Genomic DNA, 27637 nt, shown 5'->3' with positions numbered 1-27637 from the left:
TAAGTGAATAGAGATAATGAGTCATGTTTATAAGTATCTTAAAAAATACTTGTTAAATAATAAATAAATAAATAAATAAATAAATAAATAAAAAGTTTTACAATAGAAAATATCACTTTTGAAAATTCAATTTATTTGATGCACAACTTCAAAAAATTTATCTTTGATTCATTAACAACAACTTATTAAAAAATTTTAAAATTAATTAGTCTATCTACAAAGAACATATTTTTTTTAGAACAAATTTTAAAATAACTATCATATCATACGATAGATTATCAATAATATGAAATAAATATTATACATAAAATAAAATTTCACTTAATTTTTTTAAAATATCTATCCTATATGATATAGACATTATCACTTATTATGAAATTAAAAATTTAATAAATTTTATCTCTGTAATTATACTAAAGTTTTATTTACTTCACTTTAAATTATATAAATAACATCGATTTTATATAAATCAACCACACAATCTGGACAAATGCACTGGTATTTTGTGAGTTTGATATACAATCAAGAAAATTAAATATAAGCATTTCTCTTAATAAGTGTGAAAGTAGATATTCCAAAACTTAGATTCTCATTGGTGCATAAGTAATTAATAAATTAGTGATAGAGTCGCATGTCTCACGTACATATTCCCAAACTTTTCAAAAGAAAAACGAAGGATGCATATAATTTTCTTTTGACGAATAAATGAAGGATGCATATAAATTCTCACGCAGAAAATCACAAGATTATTGTGGTGGAGCTTTTTCATATGTTTAGTTTAATACGTGGACTCGACCATATTTTTTTGGTCAACCATGGAATCGACCATGTTATCATGTACTGGTACTGTTTAAAAGCGTAAGTACAAAGATATACACGAAACTATGTTTTTTATACACGAACTTAATTATTGAAGCTGGTTGGCAAAACTAGCGGATAGAAATTAATCATTTATATATGTCATTCAATAGTTATATGATCTGATATTGAATATAAATTAAAAAATTCAATATATATATTTTTCATAAAAAAATATACAGTAATATACACATTAATATTGTCATTCAGCATAACTTCTTAAATTTATGACAATGATTATGGTTTATTTGCTACGAGAAACTGGGATAAGAATATTGAGAGTTTTTATTTGTATATAGTTTAATTTATTCCATCTTAATTTTTTATAATTATAAGGACAAAAAAAGTTATTAAAGCATATTAAGAAAACGTAAAAATTTCATTTTAATTTAATTTATTTTTAAAAATTAGGATATATGCTTTGCTTAGGTCCTATAATATTGTGAAAAAAAAATAATACTTTTAACATAAACATTTTTTTTTTTTTGATAAATAAATTTATGTGAGTTGGATTCTAAGACTTATTAGAAACATTCTTACATATAATCTACCAAGTACCAAGTGAGTGCTCACAATAAGAACAAAATTCGAACTTAAATCTTAATAAAATATAGTTAAAATTTTACCAACTAGACCAACCAATATCTGCAACGTGAACAAAAACATTGGTCAGAGATTTCCTTTGGAATATAATAAGTGCGTTGTTTAAGATTTTAAAAAAGTGATTTTGATTTTATATTTTTAAAAATTATTTTTATAGAAATTTATTTAAAAATGGTATAATTTTTTTGATTTATTTGTTATCAATTAAAAAAAATATTGACATTTAGATATTTATTATTAGAGATTTTAACATGATAAAAATCACATTTTTTTAAGAAAAAAATATATTTCAAAAATGATTTTTATGAAGAGCTTTTCAAAATAGTTTTTTATTTTAATTATTTTTTAAAATTTTACTATCCAAAAAAAATTGGAGAAAATAAATGAAATACTTAAAATCATATTTTAAAATGATGGTGCATAAGTAATTAATAAATTAGTGATAGAGTCGCATGTCTCACGTACATATTCCCAAACTTTTCAAAAGAAAAACGAAGGATGCATATAATTTTCTTTTGACGAATAAATGAAGGATGCATATAAATTCTCACGCAGAAAATCACAAGATTATTGTGGTGGAGCTTTTTCATATGTTTAGTTTAATACGTGGACTCGACCATATTTTTTTGGTCAACCATGGAATCGACCATGTTATCATGTACTGGTACTGTTTAAAAGCGTAAGTACAAAGATATACACGAAACTATGTTTTTTATACACGAACTTAATTATTGAAGCTGGTTGGCAAAACTAGCGGATAGAAATTAATCATTTATATATGTCATTCAATAGTTATATGATCTGATATTGAATATAAATTAAAAAATTCAATATATATATTTTTCATAAAAAAATATACAGTAATATACACATTAATATTGTCATTCAGCATAACTTCTTAAATTTATGACAATGATTATGGTTTATTTGCTACGAGAAACTGGGATAAGAATATTGAGAGTTTTTATTTGTATATAGTTTAATTTATTCCATCTTAATTTTTTATAATTATAAGGACAAAAAAAGTTATTAAAGCATATTAAGAAAACGTAAAAATTTCATTTTAATTTAATTTATTTTTAAAAATTAGGATATATGCTTTGCTTAGGTCCTATAATATTGTGAAAAAAAAATAATACTTTTAACATAAACATTTTTTTTTTTTTGATAAATAAATTTATGTGAGTTGGATTCTAAGACTTATTAGAAACATTCTTACATATAATCTACCAAGTACCAAGTGAGTGCTCACAATAAGAACAAAATTCGAACTTAAATCTTAATAAAATATAGTTAAAATTTTACCAACTAGACCAACCAATATCTGCAACGTGAACAAAAACATTGGTCAGAGATTTCCTTTGGAATATAATAAGTGCGTTGTTTAAGATTTTAAAAAAGTGATTTTGATTTTATATTTTTAAAAATTATTTTTATAGAAATTTATTTAAAAATGGTATAATTTTTTTGATTTATTTGTTATCAATTAAAAAAAATATTGACATTTAGATATTTATTATTAGAGATTTTAACATGATAAAAATCACATTTTTTTAAGAAAAAAATATATTTCAAAAATGATTTTTATGAAGAGCTTTTCAAAATAGTTTTTTATTTTAATTATTTTTTAAAATTTTACTATCCAAAAAAAATTGGAGAAAATAAATGAAATACTTAAAATCATATTTTAAAATGAACTATTTAAACCAATTTTTCATTTAAAGCTTTATTTTTATTTTTTTAAAAAAAATATTATAACAAAAAGATATAATGCTATACAAATTATTTAAATAAAAAATTAAACAAACAGACTCAATATAAGTTGATTGAGATTTAAAAAAATGAAATTCTAACATAATATAAAGAGGAAAACTTTAAAATTGATCTTTTAAAGATTAACATATCACAATATTACTCTATCAAATATTTTTGAGTTAAATAAATTTTTAGTCTTTATAAAATTTTATTTTTTAGTCTCTATAAAAAGATCACATTTTGTAGTCTCTACAAAATTATTTTACAAGTTGTGCTTAGTCCTGCCTAAAAAGAAACATCATTCAACTTTTAAATTTTAGAATGATTTTTGCAAGCATGTTTAGAACATTATTAAAAATTCATCCACACAAATTTATATTTTTTTTAAATTGGAATCATTCAAATATAATTTTTTTAAATGTCATATGTTCAAGATAAGAATATTAAAAATATAGACTTCGAAATAGATTAAAATTATTTGCATAATAATTTTGTAAAGACTAAAAAATATGATTTTTTTTATAGAGACTAAAATAAAAACTTTAAAGTTTTATAAAAAAATAAAAAACTTATTTAACTCAATATTTTTCTTCAAAATAGTTTTATTGCATTCTTGAGAACTAAAGTGTTGATGTATTCTCTTACTAATATAGAAGTGAATTTAATTAATTTGAGTCAATGTTAAGAAATCATCCCCTATGCATGTTGATAATAGTTTTTCATAATTATAGTGAACCACCATGATATCAAATATAACCTTAGAAGAACAAAAAAAATATTGCTCGTGTTATGCATAGGCGTTTGATTATAGTTAATAATTTAATTTTGTTTCTTTCAAGATTAAGAAAGATTTGCATAATAGCCATAACTTGAATTTAATAATTATTAATCATGACAAAACAATCATGAATGGATGAACATGCGTAAACAACTATGCAATGCAAAATTGATCATAGTGATTTTTCAAGTTGGTCATGAAATAATATATGGCATGCCTAAAGGTGAATGAGAGGATGCAAATGGTGGACAGTTATTTTCGCATTTGGTATATGGTTGCTGTAGGTGGGGTTGGATGACTTAATTAAAGGAAGCAAAAGTAAAGTTGAGAACGGAAAGCAAGGAAGAAATTTTCTATTTATTATTCAGCTTTTGCATTCCTAGTGACAATCTAGCTAACCCAGTATCTATCTTTGTATCACCACAAGTTTATTTTCTTTTTATATAAGTGAATTCATCACGAGTTTCTTGTCAACAGGAAGACCATATTTTAAATATGAATGCAGTTGACTTTGTTAACCCTTTTAGAAACCTTAAATGCTTGTTAAACTTTTTAGAAACCTTAACGTGCTGGATTATTATATAACTGGACAAACTTTTCTCACCCCACACTTTTGAAAAACCATACATGAAATAAAAGGGTTTTGGGAAAAGAAAATTGAAAGAAAGATAAATCTTCTACTTTATTTGAGTTTGTTTTTATAAAAATTGATAAAAGAATACATATAATTAATATATTTCAATTTTAAGATTATTTATGAAGAGATAAAAAAAATATTAAAAGAATTCATTTAAATCTTCTAAAATTCTCTTCCAATACATTTTTTCAGTTCACCATATTTAAAAAAATTGTATTCAAGTTAGTGGACTATCATTCTTTCAGTTTCTCTTATCCTCGAACCCTTTTTCCAATGTCCTCCTAAACTCTCAAATTGGGTCCTAAGTGTATTTTTAGATTAAATAATTTGTCATTGTTGGGAGTGGAAAAGTTCTTCCATTATATAAGACCAGTATTATTTTTTTGGTCAAAGATCAGTATTGATGATATTAGGCTTCAAAAAAATGTGAATATAAATGGACTTAAATACAGATATTTAGACATAGTGAATTTTTGTACCCCATGTTTTCTCAAAAGAGCCCAATTTTTTGTACGGATTTATTAGTCCTAAAGTATATTTTATTGATCGATTCAAACATGTATTTAATAATATAGGTGGCGTGAGAAGAAACCACTTTAGATATAAATCAACTAATGAATCTAAAGAAATAGTTTTTTTTCTTCTTAAAATGAATCTAAAGAAAAAGTTTTTTTTTCTTTTCTTAAAATGAATCTAAAGAAATGTACATGTAATGCATTCACCAAGCCCATTTTCATCTAATTTTTTTATCCATTTGCACGATGACATATGCATTAAATATTAAACCATTCATACTCTTTTTGGTGTGAAGAAAATATTATATTTATTTTATACATACATGTGTATTCTTAAAAATTAAAATGTAAAAGTAATATTTAATTTAATATATGAAAATTTTAATGAAAATATATACCACTAATATAATAAACTGACCTTACTTAAATCTTAATAGTTGAATTTTTCAATCAAAAAATATAACTTAACTTCTTAACATGTCCCCAAAATTGGTGACATCCCAAACCATACGAAGTAGCCCGAATCCGGTTCATGTTAAATCCAGTTTGTACTTGAAACACTGGATAGGCACATGACAAACAAAAAAATGATTATGTGCTAAACTAAAATGATATTGAACATGCACCAACAGGAAAATTGGATAGGCAGCATTTACCATGGCCACAAGAACTAAAATACTTTACCCATTTTACTTAATTAGAATATCGATAGTAGTGAAGAGTATATTTTAAAATAAAAAATGGTATTATACTAATGTTAGTTGCCACAAACTTGGCCTCATGAAAGAACTTAACCTTTCTTTCTAGTAACCAAATTCTTCGATGTAAAACATTGCACAATACAAGGAAGTTATCTGGAAAAAAATTATATTTTGATAATTTATATTTTGTTCCAAATTAGTACATATTGAGTTAAACAGAAGGTACTCACTGAAGTTATAATAGACATGATGATTACCATCTATCCATAACCACATCACCACCAAATTCTCCATCTTCAAGCAGCTCACCTTCTCTATGAGAATCACGGTGCTCTCTCCTGTGTCTCTTGTGCCGGCCTTCGTCAGATTCGTGACCAGAACCATGCTGCTCCATTTATCCCAGAACAATAAATATAAACATAATCAATCAGTGAAACCCTAATTGATTTCAGACAAAACAAAAAAAATGAACATTGGTGAAAAACAGCAAAGTGATTAATCTGCATACCCGTCTGGATTTCTTGCGGTCGCTACTGTGACCGTGAGATTTCTTAGTCCTCTCTTTATCAGTTTCTTCCGGACTTTGATGCTGCTTCCGTTGTTTTCTGTTGTCATCGTCACTCCTTCTGTTTTCTTTGGACGTTTGGATCTCATTAAAGTCCAGACCGTCACTGTCTGTTCTATCCCTCTTATGTGTCTCCTCTTTCCATCTTTCACGCCCTCCCTCTTTTTCCCTTCTTTGCTTCGATTTCCTTCTTTCTCTTTCCTCCCTATCTTTATCCTTCTTTGCCTGCACAATATTATATTTATGAAATTATTAGCTACAAATTGAAAGCCTTTTTTTTTTACCATAGATAATACAAACACTGCAAAATATACTAACAAGTATGCATTAATAGAAAAATTTGACGCCTTGAAAGTAAAAGATATTCAGCAAAAATTAAGATGTCGAGACAGAAAATGCATAAATTGGTCTTAATAAAGAAAATAGTTTTTGTAGTCATTGTAATTAGAAAGCAATGGACAAGCTGGCTGATTATCCACAATGAATTTGCACTTCATATAAATATTGTGTGTATTTCATGTTAAAAAGATAATGAATGAGAAGCATAAATCTCAATTCTCAAATATGGATGAAATGAGCAGAATCCATACCCTTTCCTCTTTCCGTTTCCGCTCATTCTCCTTTGCCTCCTCTCTCAGTTGTGCAACATACTCCTCAAACATTTGCTTGCAAAGGCTCGCGTCTCCAATAGATCTAGAAAAAAATTACAACCAGTAAAAAGTAAAATCAGGAACATGATTATATTAAGATATTGTTTCAAGATATATATAGGTTTATTCATAGCAGCCAATCCCAAAGAACATTATGAAACAGCCAACCCCAAAAATATTATAGCGGTATAGCAAATTGAAGAGTAACTACTATGTGATAGACGACTGATACAATAAAATTAGTTTATAATACACACAATAAAGTTCAAAACCCATAAAAGTACTTTGACATTTACCTTTAAACTCAATAAATAACCCTATGTTTTAAAATTTTATACCACAAAGTATCAATACTCAATAATCTTCATATTAGTCAATGTCTTACAAACATCTTAAAATTACTTACAACAAACTTGTAAGCATATCCAAACAAGCAAATGAAAAAATGTTGATGTAGGAAACCATTGTCAATGCCAGAAGAAAAGAAAAAAACATTATTGAAAAATTTAATTTACCGATAACAAGTTTTAAAAGCTTATGCCAAAAAAAAGCATATAAAAATTATTAAAAATCAATACCATAAAAACAGAAGGATATTCCACAGTGATAATAGAAAAAAAGTGCAAATCTAGAAAGAAAGTTGCCAACAAAATAAAGCCGAACAACCATGGCAGGTAAAATAATGGGCTTTGGAAACGGGCAGTCTTGGCTGAAAATAGCTATCGGTTGATAGGATTTAGCATAAACAGAAGGCCTGCCAACCAAATGGTAGTTATTTTGCCTGTAGTAATTGTTAGGATGGTGACAAAGACTATTTGACTATGAATGCAGATGCTACCACAACAGGTGACTGCAAAAGGGAGCAGGCAGGCATGGTGCTTCCATTGAAACAAAGCCAAACACCACCAGCAGGACCTTGCTAGTAGAAGTGCAGGATTGGCGGGGAAAGGACAGTCTAGGCAAAGAAATATTATCGGTTGCTGGAATTAGCAGGATCTGAAGCAAAGGGCTGAGACCAATGGCGGATAGCAGATCACGGTAGCTAGCCAAAAATCCACCTGATCAGTTGAATGAAAGAGGGAGAAAAAGGCAAGAGTATAGAAAATTTAATCTGGAAATTACATTGATATCCATAAATTTAATTACCTTCTAGAAAAATAAATGGTTTTTTCTCCAAATAAACAGGCGTATGTTGCTAATGTACTCCTTAAATCTTGTGGGAGCACATTAGCAACCCACACACCAAACAAATTCAGAAAATAATAAATAAAAGGCTAACAATGTGACAAGAACATTGGAAAATGACTGCAATGACAAGAGGATGTGAAACAAAGAGCAAAAGAAAACAAGATGATTGTTCGCCATAGACGATCATCGAAAATAGGAGTTCAGAACAGAGAGAGATGACAGAGAGTCTAGAGTGTGATAAAGGCAGAAAGCAATGTATGAGGCTACAGCTTTGGATGTAGGCTTTATTTTTTCACTCATGAGCACTTAGTTTCTAAGGGAAATGGATTTGATGAAGTCAGCAGTCACTACAGTCAAATCTGAGCCATTGACAAAGACCAGAGGTTGAGATTTCTGGTTTCGATTCGCCAAAATCAAGATGTGAAGATTGACCGATTTGAAAGAATTTTTTACTGCATTGAATCTGTTTCTGAATCGGGACATGCTACTCACCTTTTTGGAGTTATTGTGTGGGTCATACTACTCACTCTTTTTTGTCGTTACTGCACTGTCCACCATAAAAGAAGCTGCAAAGTGATGACCCTTGAGTGGCAGCTGTCCTATTAATGCCGCACCATAGTGGTGTTATGGCCACAATGTGACAACGGTGGAAACAACATTACAGCACTACAGTAGCACAATTTTTTTGCAATCAAATACTCATGGTTTTATCATTGAAAAATTGGATATCAATCACAGAAGTAATGAAGTGTTGGAACTTCACTATCCACTACCAATTTACCATGAATACTGCTTTATTACTCCCTTTGGCTAATACTAAAAGGTCTGGCGAAGGAGGAAATATATGCATAAGAATTAAGGATAATTACGTATTATTTCATTCGTTGTTTTATTCAGTAAAATCAGCATTATTACATGCAATTAATAGTTTTTACCTAATGTCCTTTCCTATTTTCTCTATTTGCCAATGCCGGTGCACAACCACGGACTACCAAAACATATAGTCACTTGTATCTTATAGGCCCTACAAATAATATTTAAACATTTCTTTCCTACCAGGAGGTAGTGTCTTGTCGTAGGTGGTTTAAGCATGTTTTCGGCAGGACCCATAGAAGCACCAGAGTGTGAGTATTTCTGTATTATAAATTTTCAAAATTGAGATAAAAAATTATTATACTTTCATGTCATATAATAATGTTAAATTCTCTTAGCAGTAGTAAAACTGATTTTTTTGGTATTTCATTAAGGGGTGTGTGTGTGTATTTTAAAAATAGTGCATATATACTAAACGATAACTACGGCCCAGTGGTTTAACACGGCGCGAGACGCTGAGAACCACGGTTCGATTCTAGTCCAGACAACTTTTGGAGTTTTTTAACAGTTAACAAATTAGTCAAGTTTTGTACCATACATACTCTGGTTTAGTAACTTCCGCAGCTCACACCCTTGATCTGACCAACCATAGGTTAAATTCACTGTTGAACTAGTCAAATCGACAGGTCAAATCCGGTTTTTGCAAGGTTACAGATAGGGGGAGACCAAGGAAGACTATAGGTCAAACAAATACGAGTGGTTTAGATTATATGTCCTATCATTGAATGGACATTATGCCGTCATCTAATTCATGTATTCAATCCAATCTAGTCGGAAAAGACTTTGGTAGTGGTGGTTATTGTGTTCCTTCTCTACCAAAAATCCGTACAATTTCAACATGGTATCCAACACCATGAAAATAGTTTCTCAGTTCCATTGTCTCAACTTCATGACTCTCAATTACCACTCGTTTTTTGTGCACTAATCTCATCTTTGCGCGTTTTAACACATTAAGTTTTAGTCTCAATTTTGTTGTGCATTGTTGCAGTTGTTTCAGCTTCATTATGTCTATTGAAACTGTTTCAACCAGCTTTTCTACAAAATGGCTTCATTTCAGCCTATCTTTCCACAGGCTAAATTGGTGTCCGCTTTTCTGCAGTTTGGCTTTATTTCAGCTGTTTTTCTGCAGAAGGGCCAACGTTGTCAATTTCGGAAAATAGAGGTTTGTTCAAATTCTGTTACGCTACACTACTAGGGCCGCTATAGCTGCTATTTGACAACACTTTAAAAATATTAACTCCATTTACCTGTCTTTCCACATGTAACCAGCTTTTCTACAAAATGGCTTCATTTCAGCCTATCTTTCCACAGGCTAAATTTGTGTCTGCTTTTCTGCAGTTTGGCTTTATTTCAGCTGTTTTTCTGCAGAAGGGCCAACGTTGTCATTGCGGAAAATAGGGGTTTGTTCAAATTCCGCTACGCTACAATGCTATAGTGCTGCTATAGCTGCTATTTGACAACACTTTAAAAATATTAACTCCATTTACCTGTCACCCTACAGTCTGACCATGTCTCCTGTCACTAGGAGCTTAGGTTTGTGTCTTGTTGCCTCTGCTACGAGCTCATCATCCTCTGCTCATCTTCGTTGTCTGCTTGCGGTCCCATATCCCTCACCAATTTTCATCAATGCATATGCCCCACCTTCAGCCACCAACAATTCTAGAGTCCTTCCCAACAATACTTAACAACATTGTCTGCTCTACCACATTTGTTGGAGATGGGAAGAATTGAAGAGTTTCTTGGCTTGCATAATTTATCTTGAAGTTTTCTTCTTTTCTTTCTTTTGCAATTTAGTAACTCAATGAGTTCTCACATATCAATGGGGCGCTAAACCTCTGTAATCAATCCTTGGGTGTAGACATTATTGAGGTATAATTTATGAAACCTTGCTCTATTTGGTTTGTTTTTGTTCATGGTGAATTTCATTTAAAGAAACAGACAAGATTAAGCATCAATGACATGAAAAATCTGCAGGACAATGAGAACCAATAGGGAAACAGATGAATGTCGCCGGAGAGAAGTTGTTGGAAGGTCGCTGGAAAGCTCGAAGGTTGGATGGGTATGGACTATGAAGTACAAGTGACAGCAGGCACTTACGAACTAAAGAAATAGAGATTTGGGGGTGTTTAACTTAGAAACCCTTGTTTTTTTACCCTGAAAACCCTAAACTACACCCAATCCCACCTCAGACCCTAAAATTGTGAGGGGTATATTTGGGTTTCAAATGCTTTCATAAACGCTTCCTTGGAGCGTGCAAACAACCACTATTTACACTATAATAGCAGCTGCGGCAGTGAAACTCAACGCCACAAAGACCACCATAGCAGCGACTTACTAGGACACTATTAAAACATAGGATAGACTATAGTTATTTGTAGTGTTAGAAACAATAACTTTACTTCTGGAATGTGCTATGATGCAATTTGATGATAGTAGTAATATTATGATTTCACTTATATATTAAATATGACCTCAAACTTTTAACCTCTTCCTGGAATCATTAATAAAAGAGGAAACAAACATTTATGTTTCATGCTTAAAATAATCGTAATTCAGACCTGAACTCTTGGCTATCTTCAAGAAGTGGCTCCGAGTCTTCCCACTTTGAAGACTCGGTAATGTCCTGCAACAATTAAGCAAAAGAGTTAAGATATTTATTTCCCAATAACTACCACATGAAAAAACTTATTAGTTAATGACCACAATACCCCACCTTGATAGAAAATAGTAGACGAAAGAAATCATCTGCAAGACGTTTACGCTTCTTAGCTTCCTTCTCCTCCTTCTCCTTAGCACGTTCTAGTAGCTCTTCAAACACTAACTGCAGAATAGCACATATTCAGACCAGACATGGAAAAGGGATATCATTTAGCAAAGAAACAAACTTCTTTAGCTATAACTGTGAGGAAAACTAGCAATATAAGAAAAGCTTGAGACGCCTTTCATTGCACAACACAAGTTTGCAAATGGTACCAAGATATAAATAAAAAAAACCCAAGACCTGTGTATGCTTGTATTTGTCACTCCTGTACCTACCTTTAAGTTGGAATCAGATGTAGAAGGAGAGCTAATGTGTTCTGATAAAGCTGATTTGAAGTCTTCAAAAGTCCAGGTTGTCAACAATGTAATCTGAGAAGTATGATAACATTGTATATATCAGAAGAGGATTTTTAAACAGAAACCACAAAGGATCAACTCATCATACCTTTGCCAACTTCACTGCATCTTTTATTTGACTCTTTTCTTCAACATACTGTAACATAAATAAGAAGGAAGATTTGGATTTTATGAGAACTTTTTTTTTCAATTCCAAAGTTTTTAAGGATGCATAAATGTAAAAGTTGTCCAGCTCACGTGAGTTGAGGAGCAACGCTATCTCAATATAGTAAAATATGCATAATTAAATTTATCATTTGAACCCAAATTGATTTTTTATTGTTATGGGATACCTTAAATACATTTAGGTTGGTATAAATTCTTGTGAGTGTGCTTCTAACTAAAGTCATTGAATGCCTCATGATTTAAAGAGAAATTAAAAGTATCAACAAATAATGATTCTTTATCTTGGCTTCACACTAAATTGAAATTTAAGTTGCTCCCAAGAGCATCTAAAGAGACAAAATATGGCTTTTGAAAAATAATCGTGAGCGGGAAGAAAAAAAGGATACTCGGATGGTTCGAAACCAACCGTAAAGACAGTAGAGCATACTCACTTGTTTCTCTAGCTCTTCAGCAACATCTTCAAACAATTCTTTTGGAGTTGAACCTGAGGTGTTTGACGCCACTGCTAGATAGGCTGGTAAATCTTTCACCTACAAGACCACGAAACACACTCATCATTGTTTTCACTGTAAAATAGTTTATCCAAGTGTCCAAGGCAACAAATCAGAAAATTAAAACAAGGTAATAACATTATGAAAGAAAGCAGAAAGTCTAACAGAATACAGAAAACATAAACAAAAAGATGAATAACCATAGAAATGGACAGTTAACCTTGAAATGATAATCACGCCAGTGAGTTTTTGCTGTGAGAATGCCTGAAGCAATATGTTCATCCATCAATTTGCGGAATTCATCACGGTTTTTACGTTCCGTCTTTCTCAATTCTTCCTATTTTGTTTGAGAACAAAGATGAGATTATGCAATAAAATAAAGGAGGGGGTAGAGTCCTACAACCACTTGTAAGGCATAAACATGACAGCACCTTCTGTATCTTCTTCTGCTCTTCCTCTTCCTTCTCTAAATCACGTAAATAATCCTGAGAGGTAAAATATAAATTAGATTTGTTGGAAAGTATCTCCAACATAGGGAGAGTATCATCTAATTAGCTGTTTTATTTAATTAGTTTTCATTGTCTCCTTAATACAAAGTTTCAAATATTAAGTATTGTACACCTTGTATGTATATGTGTGTTTATGCATGTGTCTGTGTGTACATATATATAATTGATTGTGTTGAGGGTTCTGTAATTTATTTTCCCATCTCAATAAAATTAGCTGAAAATTTCAATATTACAGAAGTTGAATCACAATAATATTCAGCTTTAATTGTGAAGTAAAAAAAGTTACTTGGAATATTTCCAAGCGATCAATTTTCTCAAGTCGAGAGCATCTTTCATCAGCCTCTAAGCGGTCTTGAACTTTTCGCCACTGCGTATTAGCCTATGGAGAAGGTGATGAATGCATCAATACAATTTCTAACATAAGACATTTAGAAACATAATGAATAAAAAAAAACATTTACCTTTATAAAGTCACAAGATTCCAAAAATTTCCTATATTCCACTGTATTTCGCTTCCGTTCCTCCAGTGCCTTAGCCCGTTCCTAACGAAAATACCAGAGGTTGATATTCACTAAAAGCATTTAAAAGATTTGCAATTTTTTTAATGCATTAAATACAACCTTGAAAAACCTCCATCATGGTTCCTTATCCATTAAAAATGTTCGACAATGTTTCTATACAATTATACATTATATCTAGATTCCCAAATTTTACTACTAAAAAAGACTTTACATAGAGGTCCATAACATAATTTAGCTACAGCATAGAATTAAATGGCTGAAAGATTATATAGTAGAATGCACCTTGTTCATAAGTTCCTCCAAGAAGCTATCAAACATATCCTTGCGATCTCTATCTCGCTCGACGGCCTTGAAGCGTTCATCATTTTCAAAAATAGCTACTGCTTTGCTGAGTTGATTTCCAAATAAAAATCAATAGCAAGATCCCAAATAAATTGATTGAAAGACTTGGCCAATCTAAGTTGAGAGAAAAAAATAAAATTCAAATATCATGAAATAAAAAAGAAACCTGAATCTTGTGGATGAAGTCAACTCCGTGGACTCCTGGAAAATAATTGTATATATTAGCACAAAAAATTGCACAATCAAAGGAAATGACATATCCATTGTTATAAAGAAATTATGAAGCAGATGAACATACTTCCAACATTTTTCTAAAGTCTTCCCGTGCTTTTTTGTGCTTCATACGCTTTTCTTCTGCTTCCTGTTTTTTCCTTTGACTTAAGTACTGAAAATAAAAAACAGTGGTGTTAAGTTAACGATGCAGCACATTAGCCATTACAAATTATCGACTAAAATTGTAAGATCGCCGATTTACAAATAAAAGTGATGTAGCTGTGACAGATAATATATTTGAGCTAAAGTAAAGTGCATCCAAGCGGAAAAACTAAATAAGAGATAAGAGTAAAGGGAGTAAGAAATCTATCCGTGGTTACATATGAATTACCTCATTGAAAGCTTGCTTCCTTTCTCCGAGAGATTTTAAGGCACCATACCTTTTGTCATTAATTATTAATCGCATAGCCTGAACATCAACTCAAGCAAATCAAATAAACAAAAGAAACATTCAAAAAGTAAAAAAATGTTATAACACAAATAAAATATATCAATGAATTGAGATCACTATACCCGATCCCAACTCCAGTCCGGTCCAACATTTACAGATTCCAAGAGTGATTTGAATGCATCTTTAGCTTCCTGAAAGGGAAATATAGCATATGCTCAATGCCCAGGAACACACACGCATATATATATATATATAGAGAGAGAGAGAGAGTTGTTATACTGATATTTCATTCTCATACCATCTTATTCGCATAAACTAAGGATTCTGGCTCAACTGTCTTTGTTTCAGAGGCCACTTCATTAACGTTCTCCCCTGTTGAATCAATTTTTCCATCCTACAAAAGTAAAGATTTAATCAGCTTGCTAACCACCAGAAGCAAAACTCGTCCAATACAATTATTAAGACTTCAATGAGAGAAGCATACGTCTTTATCTTCTCCTGGAACTCCATCTGCAGAACCTACCGTATCTTGAGCTGCAAAGTTGTTGGTGTCATTCCTACAACATTTTACCAGAAACAAATAAAATTACGTCCCACCAGACAAAAATGAAATCAAAGAATGAAAATTAAACTGGCAGAATAGGGAATACATTGGTGTTACACTAGTGTTAATATCAGAAACAATAGCTCTATCACTTCCCACACTAGCATCTGATGGATTGATAGTATTTACGGGTGGTGCCTCAGGTTCATCCACTTTTGTTCCAGTTACAGCGCTTGTAGAAGGAGAGCCACATGATCCGGGAGCTATCTCAGACTGCAGATTACTTGGGGATGTAGTAACAACTGGAGCAACAGGAACAGGACTTGATGGTTCACCTTGACCAGGTAAAGATGAATTATCTGCACTAGGCATTGCTTCAGAAACAGAAGTTGCAGAAGGTTGAGTACGGGGATTCAGTACTGCCTCAGGAAGTGCTCCATTGATCATTGCCTTTTCAACTTGCTCACGGGCCAACTTGAAGCAAAGCACAAATACAGAAAATAAATGTGAGTACAGAAATGTGTGGCATAAAATGACTCAGACTATTTAAAACGACATTGTTTGCAATGGTGTAAACCTTCAGTTCCTCAGGAATTAACCACTTTGATTCCTTAGTGATCTTGTTGTAGTAATACCTAGAGATTTTTCATAAAATAAAAGAAAAATTAGCACCAAGCATTAAAAACAGAAGAAAAAGACAAATTAACAGAACCAGGACACACTTTCTTCCATCAGGACTCGAATACTCCTTCCAATTTGTTGATGCGTCCACCCTCTAATAAAATGTAAAGAATGGAATTAGTTGATAGCTTATCACAAGGAGATTTCCTTCCAAATAAATAGCTTATGATAAAAATAACAGCAAATCCAGGAAATAATTGGGCGAGATAAAGGACCAATTACTAACAACCCAACTCACGTCAATCACTTAGAAAACCAGCCTACTTATATTTTTATCATTCCTAAGCAAAAAAAAAGTTCATTTATATCTATGAATTGTACTTCCTATTACTCCAGTTCCCGGTGATTTACAAGTCGCATATTATAGTAATGCCAATTATAGTCAGGTTTTCCACAATTTTTATTTTTATTTCTCCTCCTTGTCAAATCTTAACAGAAAATCCAAGTGACCCAAATCATTTCACCAGAAACCTTGACAGTCCCTCTTGTTACATGCAATCCTCTCAACAGAGCATATTGTATATAGACAAGGATACTAAAGGATTCATATGCAGTGAACATGAAATTCCGAATCTTCATAATGTAACTACACTGTACATTCATACCAAAAGTCCATAAATGAATGCACCTGCAAATTTTCTTTGCGAACATCATTTACAGTACCTTTGTAAAGATCCTAAAATCAGACAGCAGTGAACCGCATATAGGAGAAATAGAAAGCAAAGTAACTTACTGCTTCATAACAGAAAACTCATGTTCTAAGGTATGAGTGGTACATTGGAAAATCAACACCCATATTCTTATGTAACATTCATTCCACAAACAGGAAGGTTGGAAACATTGTTTTAGATGAAAATGTTGCCTAGTCCAACCTTCATAAAAGTAATGACATTTTTTTTAAGGCTAAAAATAGATTAATTAAAAAGAGAAAAAGAAGAACTTGAGGGGATATAGACCTTGTCCTTACCCAGGAAAAAGGGAAGGAAAAAAGAAGTGCAAAAGAGAGAGAAAAAGCAAAAGAAAAACTACACTAAATAGTGTTTTGAGAACTAGCCCTAGAACGGATATAAAAATTGTGTAAAGATTTAGAAGCATCAAGCATGCATAATTCAAATTCACTGATAAATCATTACAAAATTCCAAAGTAATTAAAAATCTAGACAATGACGCAGTGATATAATTTACTAACATTAAAGTAAAATAGTAGGTACGGCAAGCAGCAAAGACCCCAAGAAAAGTCTACCTCTCAATAGAGTAGCACAGCATGTACCTGTAAGCATCTTAAAGCTATGGGAGTCACATATGTAGATTTGAATAAAGTAAAAGGAAGATATGATATCCTAAAGGCATTAAAAACAGCCACCGACTTTGAAGTGTCTAGAGTGATACTAATATTACTAAAAGACAGCCATCGTATGCTCAAAATCTTACACTAAACAGATATACTAGGACCCTTTTCTTAAGAATACATTGAACTAGCATTGTGAAGAAACTGTATATCATCAGAAATCGGCTTATTATTAATTATCTTTGATAATTAGAAAATGATAGAACAAGAGATCGATCAGTACAATTCTCTTATTTTAACATGTATAGTATCAACATAACTTATGCATTATACATCAATGCCTATTAAGCAAATAGAGGACAGTAATTATCTTCAGTGAAAATCACATTAACAAAAAGTAAAAATATGTGCACATGCCACACACATGAAGTGGAACCAGAGAAAGAGCACTTTATTTTCAGAAATAAACTTAAACAAATATACATAACTGTTCTATGAAGCATGCATAAGCAACGGTGAGTTAGAAGTCGGCACACAAAGAAGGAAGCAAGAAACCCAAGGAATAAGAATTGTTATTTTGTATTAAACAAAGGATACTAAAAATAATCTTAGGACAAAATCAACTGTTTCTTGTCACTCTTTCTGAATTGAAGGGAATAATTTGCATTCTATATTTTATAAGAGAATGAAATAAAAAGTTATTCTACAGCAGCATCCAAGGAAAACAAAGCTGATATCAGACAGTCCAACTGGCAATTGTCACAAAACTGACCTTACAACAAGACGTTAAAGTCAAGATTGATTGTTGCCAGCCTGAGAGAAAACCCATTCAGTACAGAGTGAGCTAATACACCAGATTATTGTACTTACTGACCAATATGCAAATGTGGCAACTTTCACCAGAAACCCAAAAGTAAAAGTTCCAAAGGCATGACTAATGAATCATATAACAAGATGAGTGAAATTAATGGCTCACCTCAATAGGTGTCATCAATTCAAAAGGCTTCTCCCAGCTAGATAATTTAGTCCTCTTATTGTAGTAAAATCTGTAAAATAAAGTTAAATTTTATAAACTGAGACTTGTAGACAGTTATTACTGGAAAAGGTTTGAGCATTACTCGAGAGAATATTAAATTGACCTAATTGACCAAAAGAACATCAAGAATATTTAAAAATTGACTGCAACATAAACCAGGGGATAAGTCTAAATAACGAACACTAATGGTAATTTCCCTTTTATAGATGGTTTGTTGAACTAATTTTTTACTTTATGGAAATCAAAAGTTAAAAAGGATAGAGATCAGATGTAAACAAATAGCAATTAGTAACAAGAGTGATGTCAATATAAGAATCTATTAACTATAAGTAAAATGAATTGAACAAATGTTAATCTGAAAATAAAACACTAAATAAACCTCCAGGAACTAGTATCTTTAATTTTAGTTTTGATACCATTTTAATTAAGAATGATACCATCATGATAAAGTAACTACAGTCTACAACCCAAAGTATGCTTGGAGTCTATGATAGGTGAAAAAAGAACTACCAAGCCGAATGAAGATGGGCACAAAACACTAAGAGGATATGTCCTACAGGGAAAGCATATTAAAAACATCGGTTGCAATCCTCACTTATTTCCACTCTCCCAACCCCTTTTTTATTTTTCAACCGTGATCTGTAACTTAGGATCACAAGCAAACATTTGAATCATTTACCTTCTTCCAGTAGAAGAATTATGCTCGATCCAATCTGAAGGGCCAACCTTGGCAAGGTGTGGCTGAACAACTGTAGCCTGAAAGAAATAAATTAAGACTGCATAAAAATTTCTGTGGAGGCAAAACACGGGATCTGCATGAAGTAAAAAATAAGTAAGACTCGTACTGAATGCATGAAAGTTGCAACTGTTGGTTGTTCACCATTGCTCTGATGAGATGTGCCAGGAGTAATGCTTTGAGATGAAGAACCAGAGGGAGCTTGGATTTGGGGAACAGGTTGGTACTGGCTAGTAGAAATAAAATTAGGTTGCTGCGCTTGACCATAAGAAGATGGTGCAAACTGCATAAATGCAAACCTAGAATCAGCATTCGTGTGATGGAAATTTAACTTATCCCACATAAATTAAAGCCGGAACTTTACCATATACGATGAGGAAAGTGGCATTCCATTTCCTGGGCCACCTAAACCCGGTGTGTATCCGTTTGGAGCTTGAGAATCAGGCTGTGGCATCATTGATTCGGATGATGGCTGCATGTTCGGCCGCACAACTGGCATCGGAATCACCTGTGATGGGTGTGGTAACTGTTGACCAGCTCTCGGGGGAAACTGTTGAATTGGTTGAGAAAATTGAGGCTGCTGATTTTGAGGAGGCATTCCGACATTAAACTGTTGGTGGTAATGTTGAGCAGGCATGGGAACAAACTGTTGTTGCTGTTGAGGGGGAACAACAGAGCGAAACTGCATAAACAAATTGATTTATTCGTATAAGATGATTTGACCTAGAGCAGATACCATCATAGTTAGTAAATAAATAAATAAAACACAAAATAATTACTTGAACAGGCATGAGTGGACCGAAATTGCGCTGAGGATCCACTGAACCGGGAATCGGAGGCCGAATAGGCTTGCAAAACAAAAAGAAAAAATAACATAAAAAATTAAATTAAAATAATAACATTTAAAGCAGCAAAAATTTCTACTTCTAGATACTCTACCTGTAAACCTGGATATTGTGGATTATTATTGGACATCTTAGCAGATAAGCCTCCAAAGACTAATGCTAATGCAATCTACAAGTGTAAAAAGTTACTCATATCTTAGTATCCTACAATACTAGTATATAACATTAAACCAACAAAAAAAATTAATGATAATAATAATAATGACATAATTCCCGGGAAAAATAGTGAAATTCATTAGCACTTAAGTGATCGAAATTAAAAGTGAGGTCGCCGAAATCGAAACACTAACCACGTTAAAAATTTAAAATCAAATTCAATATGGGAGTGCCCCTATCTTAGAATTAAAAAAAATGTATATAGAAAATTAGGTTACAATGAAAAAGATGAATGCGGTTTAAAGATTTTTAGATAGGGGTTATAGAATATAAGAGAAAAGGTGAGATGTTTATATATATAAATATATACTTACCAATGGAAAGACGAGGTTTATAGAAGTGGTGGAAGTGGAGCTTAATCACGCGGGGTTTTGAAACTGAAACTGAAAAGAGGGATTTTTAATTTTACAGTGATCGAGCGAGATTGAGAAGGAGACAGACAGGAGTAGTAATAATAATAATAATAATAACAATAATAATAATTACAACAACAACAATAATAATTTGATGATTGACAGCTTGGTAAGTGTTCCCCTTATAAGCTTGTGCCCTTAATTTTGTAGGAAACGCAAAATACTTTTTTTTTTGTTCTTTTGGGCCTTTTAGTTTTTAAATAGGGCGAAAATTGGTGGGAAGCTATCCGCACCCCCGATTTTCTAAAGACACTCATCCTAGGTAATTTCATAAGGACGTGGGAGATAAAACGGGTTGGACAATTATGCAACTTAGGGTCAACAAGTTCATTTTAAAAAAACAAATGTGTCTTATGTGGATGATGTAAATTTTGGAGTAACGAATTTGATTCCTAGTAATAAAAAAAATAAGTATTTCTTTATGGAGTAATCTTTTTCTTTCACATATATAGTTAAGCACAAGTTGTCGTACGATAGAGCTAGTCTATTTCCTATATTAGAAGGATAACATTGTTCAATCATTCTTCTCTATTCAAGACTTTATCATATAAATAATAGTTGTATTATTTTCTATATGTACGGATATAGAAAAATATTTGTTCAAACTTCATTCAGGGATGTAGTTCAAAGTAGAAACCAATTAATTCCATTTTTGGGAGATTATATACATTTTGAGGATGAGGGTATTGGGATTACAAGTTTGTTAGAGCATCTCTCCAATAGTTGTTAAATATTTTCGTTTACTTACGTAAAATTTAGTTTTTAGCAAGTTAATATAACGGATACATCATGAAGTAACGACACTTATACAATTTAATAATAATATATTTATCATTGTTATCTTTTTTATTTATTTATACATGTTAACTTATTTTTATCGTTAATTTGTATATGAAATACATTTTTTTTATTAATTGGAATAATTTATTTATTTCAAATAGTAATTTTTAATTCATGGTGTACTCATTTGTTTAGCAATCTACTGAATATAAATACAAATAATAGTTAAAAAATTAAAATTAGATTCATTAGTTTAGAGGAGTATATATTTGGCAATTTATATTCGACTGTTGAGACAAAGAATTTTAGCGAAAACAAAACAAAGAGACAGTACGAACGCTCCTCACATTGCTTACGATTCCCATTTACCTCTGTTATTACAATCAACAACCATGAAACTAAGACTCAGATCTTTCGAATCCAAAGAAACCCTAAAAATCGAAGTTCCCGATCCATGTTCCTTTCACCAACTCAAACAAACCATTTCTCATGCAATCTCTTCTTCTTCTTCTTCCTCTTCTTCTCTCCATCTATCCCTCAACAGAAAAGACGAAATCGACGCTTCTTCGCCCGAAGACTCTCTCCATTCAATTGGCATCGCCACCGGCGACCTCATCTTCTACACATTCAACCCCAACACCTTCTCCCGCGAAACCCTCCCTCACAAACCCACCCCACAACAAGAACCCCATTCCAACCATCGACCCATCATTCAAGACTCGCCGGAAAACAACGCCGGCGACACTCATTCGATTCCAATCGGAGAAAAGTCTCCGGCTTTGAACCCTGCAGATTCAGAAAACGTAGAAATGGTTGACGTGTCTGATGAGGCGGTGGTAGTGTTGAAGAACAATTCTGAACCTGAGTTTGTGAAAAGAGTTCTTAAAGAAGCGCTTGGCGATGACTTTAGCGATTTCAAGCTATTGGTATTTGCGGTTCATGCTGTTATTCTTGAATCTGGGTTTGTTCGTGTTGATCAGGTTTCGGGTATGGCGATTAGTTGCTCTCATCTTCTTGATGATTGTTCTTCTTCTTCAATGATATCTTTGAGGTATACTCTTCCTGAGATTCTCACTAATGGTTCATCTCATGCTGTGAATTTGAAAATTCAGAAATTAGGGAATTTTGTGAATGTTTGTGGTTCATTGTGTGATGACGTAGGCTCTAGGGTTCATAGGGTTTATTTAGATAAATGTAGATTTGCCAAGCCTTTAGAGTTTATGATGTTGGAGAGTTCTGAATCTAATGCTAGTGGTGTTAATGATGGTGGAGATGAAGTTTTTGAATTGTGGAAGATTGTTAAAGATAGGCTTGCATTACCACTTTTAATTGATCTTTGTGATAAAGTTGGATTGGATCTTCCACCTTGTTTTATGCGACTCCCGATGGAACTTAAGCTTCTGATATTTGAGTATCTTCCTGGTGATGATTTGGCTAAAGTGTGTTGCACGTGTTCAGAATTGCAATACCTTGCTTCAAACGATGAGTTGTGGAAGAAGAAGTTTGAGGAGGAGTTTGGACAAAGGATGGATGGAGGGAAGTTTTTTAAGAACTTGTTTGCTCATTACCGGGCAACGAAGAAGAAAGCTGAGCAACCGCTTCCTGTTCGAATTCGTCGCAGTGGTATTATGAGATACTTTCAAAGGAGAAGAGGCCCTATTCCTTTTGGAAGGCCTCCAATTTGGGGTGGAGAGTTTGATCTGCATCCAGGTTTTGGTCTTAATCTCCCTGCATACTCGCCGAGGCGTACTTTCATTCCCCCATGTCATCTAGGAGAATTTCAATAAATAATCTGATGATCCTTGTTAATCTTTTCTGTGAAATGCATTGATAAGTACATAATAAATAACTGGTTGTGAATGATGTAATGAATTTTATAAAATGTTCAGGTCAATTTGGTTCTATGTTTTGAATAGGTTGTGAATGATGTAATGAGTTTTATAAAATATTCAGGTCACTCTGGTGTTACATTTTGAATATAATCCAAGTATGGTGTTAGGAGGATATACTAGTTTTTTTTTCAATAGCATTGGTCTCTCTCTTTGTGCGTTGATGTTTAGGTAAAAACCAAATTCTGTTCAGCATAAGCATGTAGATGGTACTGTTTCAGAATGATTTTCTCCAATATATTAGTGTATATGGAACTACATGTGTTTTGCTGTTTAGATATTTCATTCTCAATATGAAGTTTGCAAGGCATTTGAGGTGACACGCTCTGAACTTTTCTCACACTTCAGATTCCTCTCATTGGAAAGCCTTTTTTTTTTATGACAGAAAAACCGGATCCCGATCCACTGACCTTAGCATGGGAAAGGCAGGGTGCCTGTCACTCCGAATGTGCCGTCAGATCAATCTAACTCCATATTCATTTGCTGTATGTTCCTCTCAACTTTCTTTTTTCTTTTCAAAAAAGAAAAGGCAGACAAAACCATTGCATCGCCACATCGTAAATCTCTTGCCTTTGCCGCCGCGTCACTTCCTCCTTCGGTCTGATTCCTCTACCGCACCATTTCTTCACCCCCGATTCCTTTACCACCATGATCTTCTTTGTAAAAAGAAAATAAATTCGTAGACCACTAAGGCTGGGGAGATTGGGACTTAAAAAATGTGATCGGGACTTAAAAAATGTGTCATAAAGTGAACCATGCTGTCTATTGATTTGAGAACTGTGAAGGTGATTTAAGTATGGCCAATGGAATCCTTTCTAATATAAGCATGAAGTTGCCGATTTCTTGTTGGCAACTAAGACTTTGAGAAGATTTTACAATCACTTTTGACAAATGGTTGGTGTAATAAACTTTAACTGAATCGCATAGTTACTCCATTAACTTATTACTTTTGGAGTTTTGAGTGAAGTACTTGTGATGATGAACTAACAATATAGTTCATGCTTATGATGAGAATTGACATTGGAGAATTGATGAACTATAATCTGAAAGAAAGAGCGTGACTTTGAAGCACATGTGATGTGATGTGATGCAATGGTGGGTCGACAATGAAAGGAGATGAAGCGGCAGGACGGCGTAGAGGCAAGAGACGAAGGCAATGCAATGGTTTCGACTTTCGGCTACCTTTTATTTTTTAAATTAAAAGAAAAAAAGTAAACAGAGAGAGACACATGGCAAGTTTTATAGGGCTGGATTGATCTGACAGCGCACAGAGAGTGAAAGGCACTGTATCTTTCCTGTGCTAACGTCAGATAATTCTTTTCCCAGAGAAACCTGTTATATTGAAAATCAGAAGTATAAAACAGGAATTGCAAGAGGTGATAGATTGAGTTGGGACATCTTTGTTAATTGTTAGAGTCTAATATGTTTATTTTGAAATTTTACTTATGAATATGAAAGTTTTAATTTATTATGCGCTTGTTAGAGTACAAATGTGTGTATATTTAAAATTTGAATTGCAAAATAGCACGTACTATTTATTAAATGTTCAATCTTAGTAGAGACAAACTTATCTCGCTCACATATGATAATGATTGTGAAATTTTTATTAATAAAAAATTGTCTTGTGTATAATAATTCAATTTCAGAAGATAGTTATTGTGAAATTTTATCAATTAGAATTTGTTTTGTGTGTGGTAGTTCAATTCATTTGTGACAAATTATTTCGTATATGATAACTATTTTAAAATTTTTACAACTAAAAATTTTTCGTGTATAATTCAATTTCATAAATGACAACTTATTATGTGTACGATATCTATTCAGAAATTTTTGTTAATGATAATTTGTCATGTGTATGATAGTTGAATTTCATCAGTCATCAGTGATAATTTTTATCAATGAAAACTCGTATCGTGTATGATAGTTCAATATTATAAGCAATAATGTATGTTGTATATGATAGTTCAATTCATAAGAGATAACATCTTTTGTGTATAACAATTATTTTAAAGTTTTTATTTGTTAAAATTTGTTTCAGGTATGTAGTTGAATATTGTTGGTAATAACTTGTCTAATGTATTATATAGTAATTTTGAAATATGTATGACTGAATTTTTTTTGGGTATGATAATTCAATTTCATCAATGATAATTTATCTCATATATGATAATTATTTTGAATTTTTGTTGTTGAAAAATTGTGTATGATAATTATGGTGATATTTTTAATTTGTCAGAATTTTTCAAGTATATAGTTGAATCTTATAAACGACAATTTATCTCATGTATAATAATTCAATTTCGTAAGTAACAACTTATCACATGTATATAAAAATTATTTTAAATTTTTTTGTAAGAACATGTGTCATATATAATAACTATAATAATTAAACATGATATTCATCGTACGAGATAATTATATTTACAAATGTAATATATAAACAATGTTTTTTTTTAATTATAATTGATAAAAATGTATTAATTAAAAATATAATGTATTTCAAAAAAAATAACAAAAAATACAATGTTTAATAAAATTTAAAATTACCATAAAAAAAATAAAATTTAAAAATTGATATTTCACAACAACATTACACATACGGCTTGTTTACAATAATAAAGTTTTATTACAATTTTTATGAATCTAGTCCTCAAAAGAATTTTAAATTGTAAGATTAAATCAAGTAAGGATACAATGAAAATATGCATACATGGTAATTACCTTTTTCACCCATATATCTGTTGTCCTTATTTTTTTAAATTAATTATATTTTACGCGAGCTTCACGTTTTTCGTTTTTTTTTCTGATTAAATTTATATAAAAAAAAAAAAAGAAGATGGGAACAACTTCCTATACATTCTACATTCTAGAACAAATTCGAAAATTTGAATTTAGCGGTCAATTTTACAATTAATTGTAAACGTTTTATATGATTATTATTACCTTTTTTTCACACATAATGTAATCATTATTTTTAAAAATAATACTAACTTCACATTTTTTTTACTTCACCTTTTTCTTTTTTTTTTTTTTCTTTTTCCGAGTCAACTTCACGTTTTTCTTGAAACTACTTTTTCTATACATTAATTTATTATGTTTTTTAAAGCCACTTTCTATCTAAAATAAATGTACTATTATTCTACTTAGTTCAAGTCATGGTGTGTGAATATGTTTATGATATTTCAAATAAAAACTATCAAACTGTAACTGGCATTTTGAATATGCAGCATGGTATGATAAGCATGAACCTTCTTCGGTTTTCTGATTAGTATGCTCCAGAACATCCTTAGTATATATACATATTAATACATCATCTTCTATCCATCTCTCGCTTTAAGTTGAAGGCAATGAAAACACCTACTTATAAATTACAAAAGATGAAGGGTGTGACAATTAAAAAAAGAGGTCAAGGTAATATCATGAAGAGTGCTAGTAACATTAGCTCTGAACTTTTTCGAAAGCAAATTCACTCCTCTCTTGATCTCAATAAACCAGCACAAATTGAATTGCAAAATCAATATAGTTTTGAGGTAATTTTTGTTTTTAATTATTCATCATATATATTTTCTTCTAGAATCTTAATATCTTAGTGTTAAATTAAATTAACTTTTATTTTTATTTTTTCCAATTATTACTAACATCATAACTTAATAACTATTATGGTATATATTATTTTCCTCTATTTTTTAAAATAATTTTTTATGTCTTTTTTAAATAAATAGATATAGAAACATATATCATTATTATATTATTATTTGTACATTCAAAGGTTGAATCAGCATTGGTGGACATACAAAAAAGAAGTGTGAGTGAGTCAATGGTGAATGCCAAAGAGGATCTACCCTCATTTATTGTGGTGGGATGTAAGATTTGCTGCATGCTTGCTATTGTTTCTGAAGCTGATCCTAAATGCCCAAGGTGTAAAAGTTATATATGACGGTTGTAGACAAATTTTAAGTGAATCGTGCAAAAATATAAGGAAAAGTTTGATTTATTGTACTTTTCAAATTAAGGAGCCGATTTCTTAAAGAGAGCTTATGTTCTATCTATTGTCCATTGAATGTTTGAACTTTAGTGTTTTAATAGTTGTTGCCGTTGTAATAAGATGTTTTATCAAGGCATTATCAACAAGAATGACTGTGTAGTGTTTTACAGGAATATATGTTTGTATATTTATCTTCTTCTTAATGTGTTATGAGTTGATATTTCTAAATCATCAAATGTTCTTAATTTGTTGTTGTTTTAGTCCATTAGTACCCAAATTAAAGAAGGAGATT

At 31.5% G+C, this 27637-nt stretch overlaps 2 protein-coding genes across 2 annotated transcripts; one reads left to right on the top strand and one right to left on the bottom strand.

Annotated features, from left to right (window-relative positions):
• Positions 1 to 5817: 5817 nt before the first annotated feature.
• Positions 5818 to 20768, bottom strand: LOC101514260 (pre-mRNA-processing protein 40A-like). Its single transcript, XM_004496808.4, has 29 exons — positions 20593 to 20768; positions 20157 to 20231; positions 19997 to 20065; positions 19582 to 19899; positions 19327 to 19500; positions 19161 to 19237; positions 18422 to 18491; positions 16199 to 16251; positions 16054 to 16111; positions 15583 to 15950; positions 15417 to 15489; positions 15231 to 15326; positions 15055 to 15123; positions 14873 to 14950; positions 14567 to 14653; positions 14435 to 14469; positions 14209 to 14314; positions 13867 to 13947; positions 13692 to 13784; positions 13328 to 13381; positions 13117 to 13233; positions 12837 to 12935; positions 12329 to 12376; positions 12160 to 12252; positions 11837 to 11944; positions 11682 to 11746; positions 7003 to 7105; positions 6356 to 6637; positions 5818 to 6232 (listed from the first exon to the last, which is right to left on the bottom strand). The coding sequence occupies exons 2-29, from the start codon at positions 20190 to 20192 to the stop codon at positions 6101 to 6103; spliced, it is 3042 nt and encodes a 1013-aa protein (XP_004496865.1). The 5' UTR covers positions 20193 to 20231; positions 20593 to 20768; the 3' UTR covers positions 5818 to 6100.
• A 986-nt stretch (positions 20769 to 21754) lies between these two features.
• Positions 21755 to 23495, top strand: LOC101513685 (F-box protein SKIP22-like). Its single transcript, XM_004496807.4, has one exon. It carries the CDS (start codon positions 21864 to 21866, stop codon positions 23256 to 23258), a length of 1395 nt encoding a protein of 464 aa, XP_004496864.1. The 5' UTR covers positions 21755 to 21863; the 3' UTR covers positions 23259 to 23495.
• The last annotated feature ends 4142 nt before the right edge of the window (positions 23496 to 27637 follow it).

Source organism: Cicer arietinum, chromosome 4 (assembly GCF_000331145.2).
Source record: "Cicer arietinum cultivar CDC Frontier isolate Library 1 chromosome 4, Cicar.CDCFrontier_v2.0, whole genome shotgun sequence".
NCBI lineage: Eukaryota > Viridiplantae > Streptophyta > Magnoliopsida > Fabales > Fabaceae > Cicer > Cicer arietinum.
Note: the sequence above shows the minus strand (reverse complement) of the source record. Positions and strands in the feature narration are given on the sequence as shown.

What these genes read in the sequence shown, in the direction of transcription:
- LOC101514260 (XM_004496808.4), bottom strand. Translation starts at nt 20,192, where the DNA reads ATGTCCAATAATAATCCACAATATCCAGGTTTACAG. An exon ending in AACACTAGTGTAACACCAAT is followed by an intron (nt 15,490 to 15,582) that starts GTATTCCCTATT and finishes AAAATGTTGTAG; the next exon opens with GAATGACACCAACAACTTTG. An exon ending in TAGTTTATGCGAATAAGATG is followed by an intron (nt 15,124 to 15,230) that starts GTATGAGAATGA and finishes TTTCCCTTTCAG; the next exon opens with GAAGCTAAAGATGCATTCAA.
- LOC101513685 (XM_004496807.4), top strand. Translation starts at nt 21,864, where the DNA reads ATGAAACTAAGACTCAGATCTTTCGAATCCAAAGAAACCCTAAAAATC.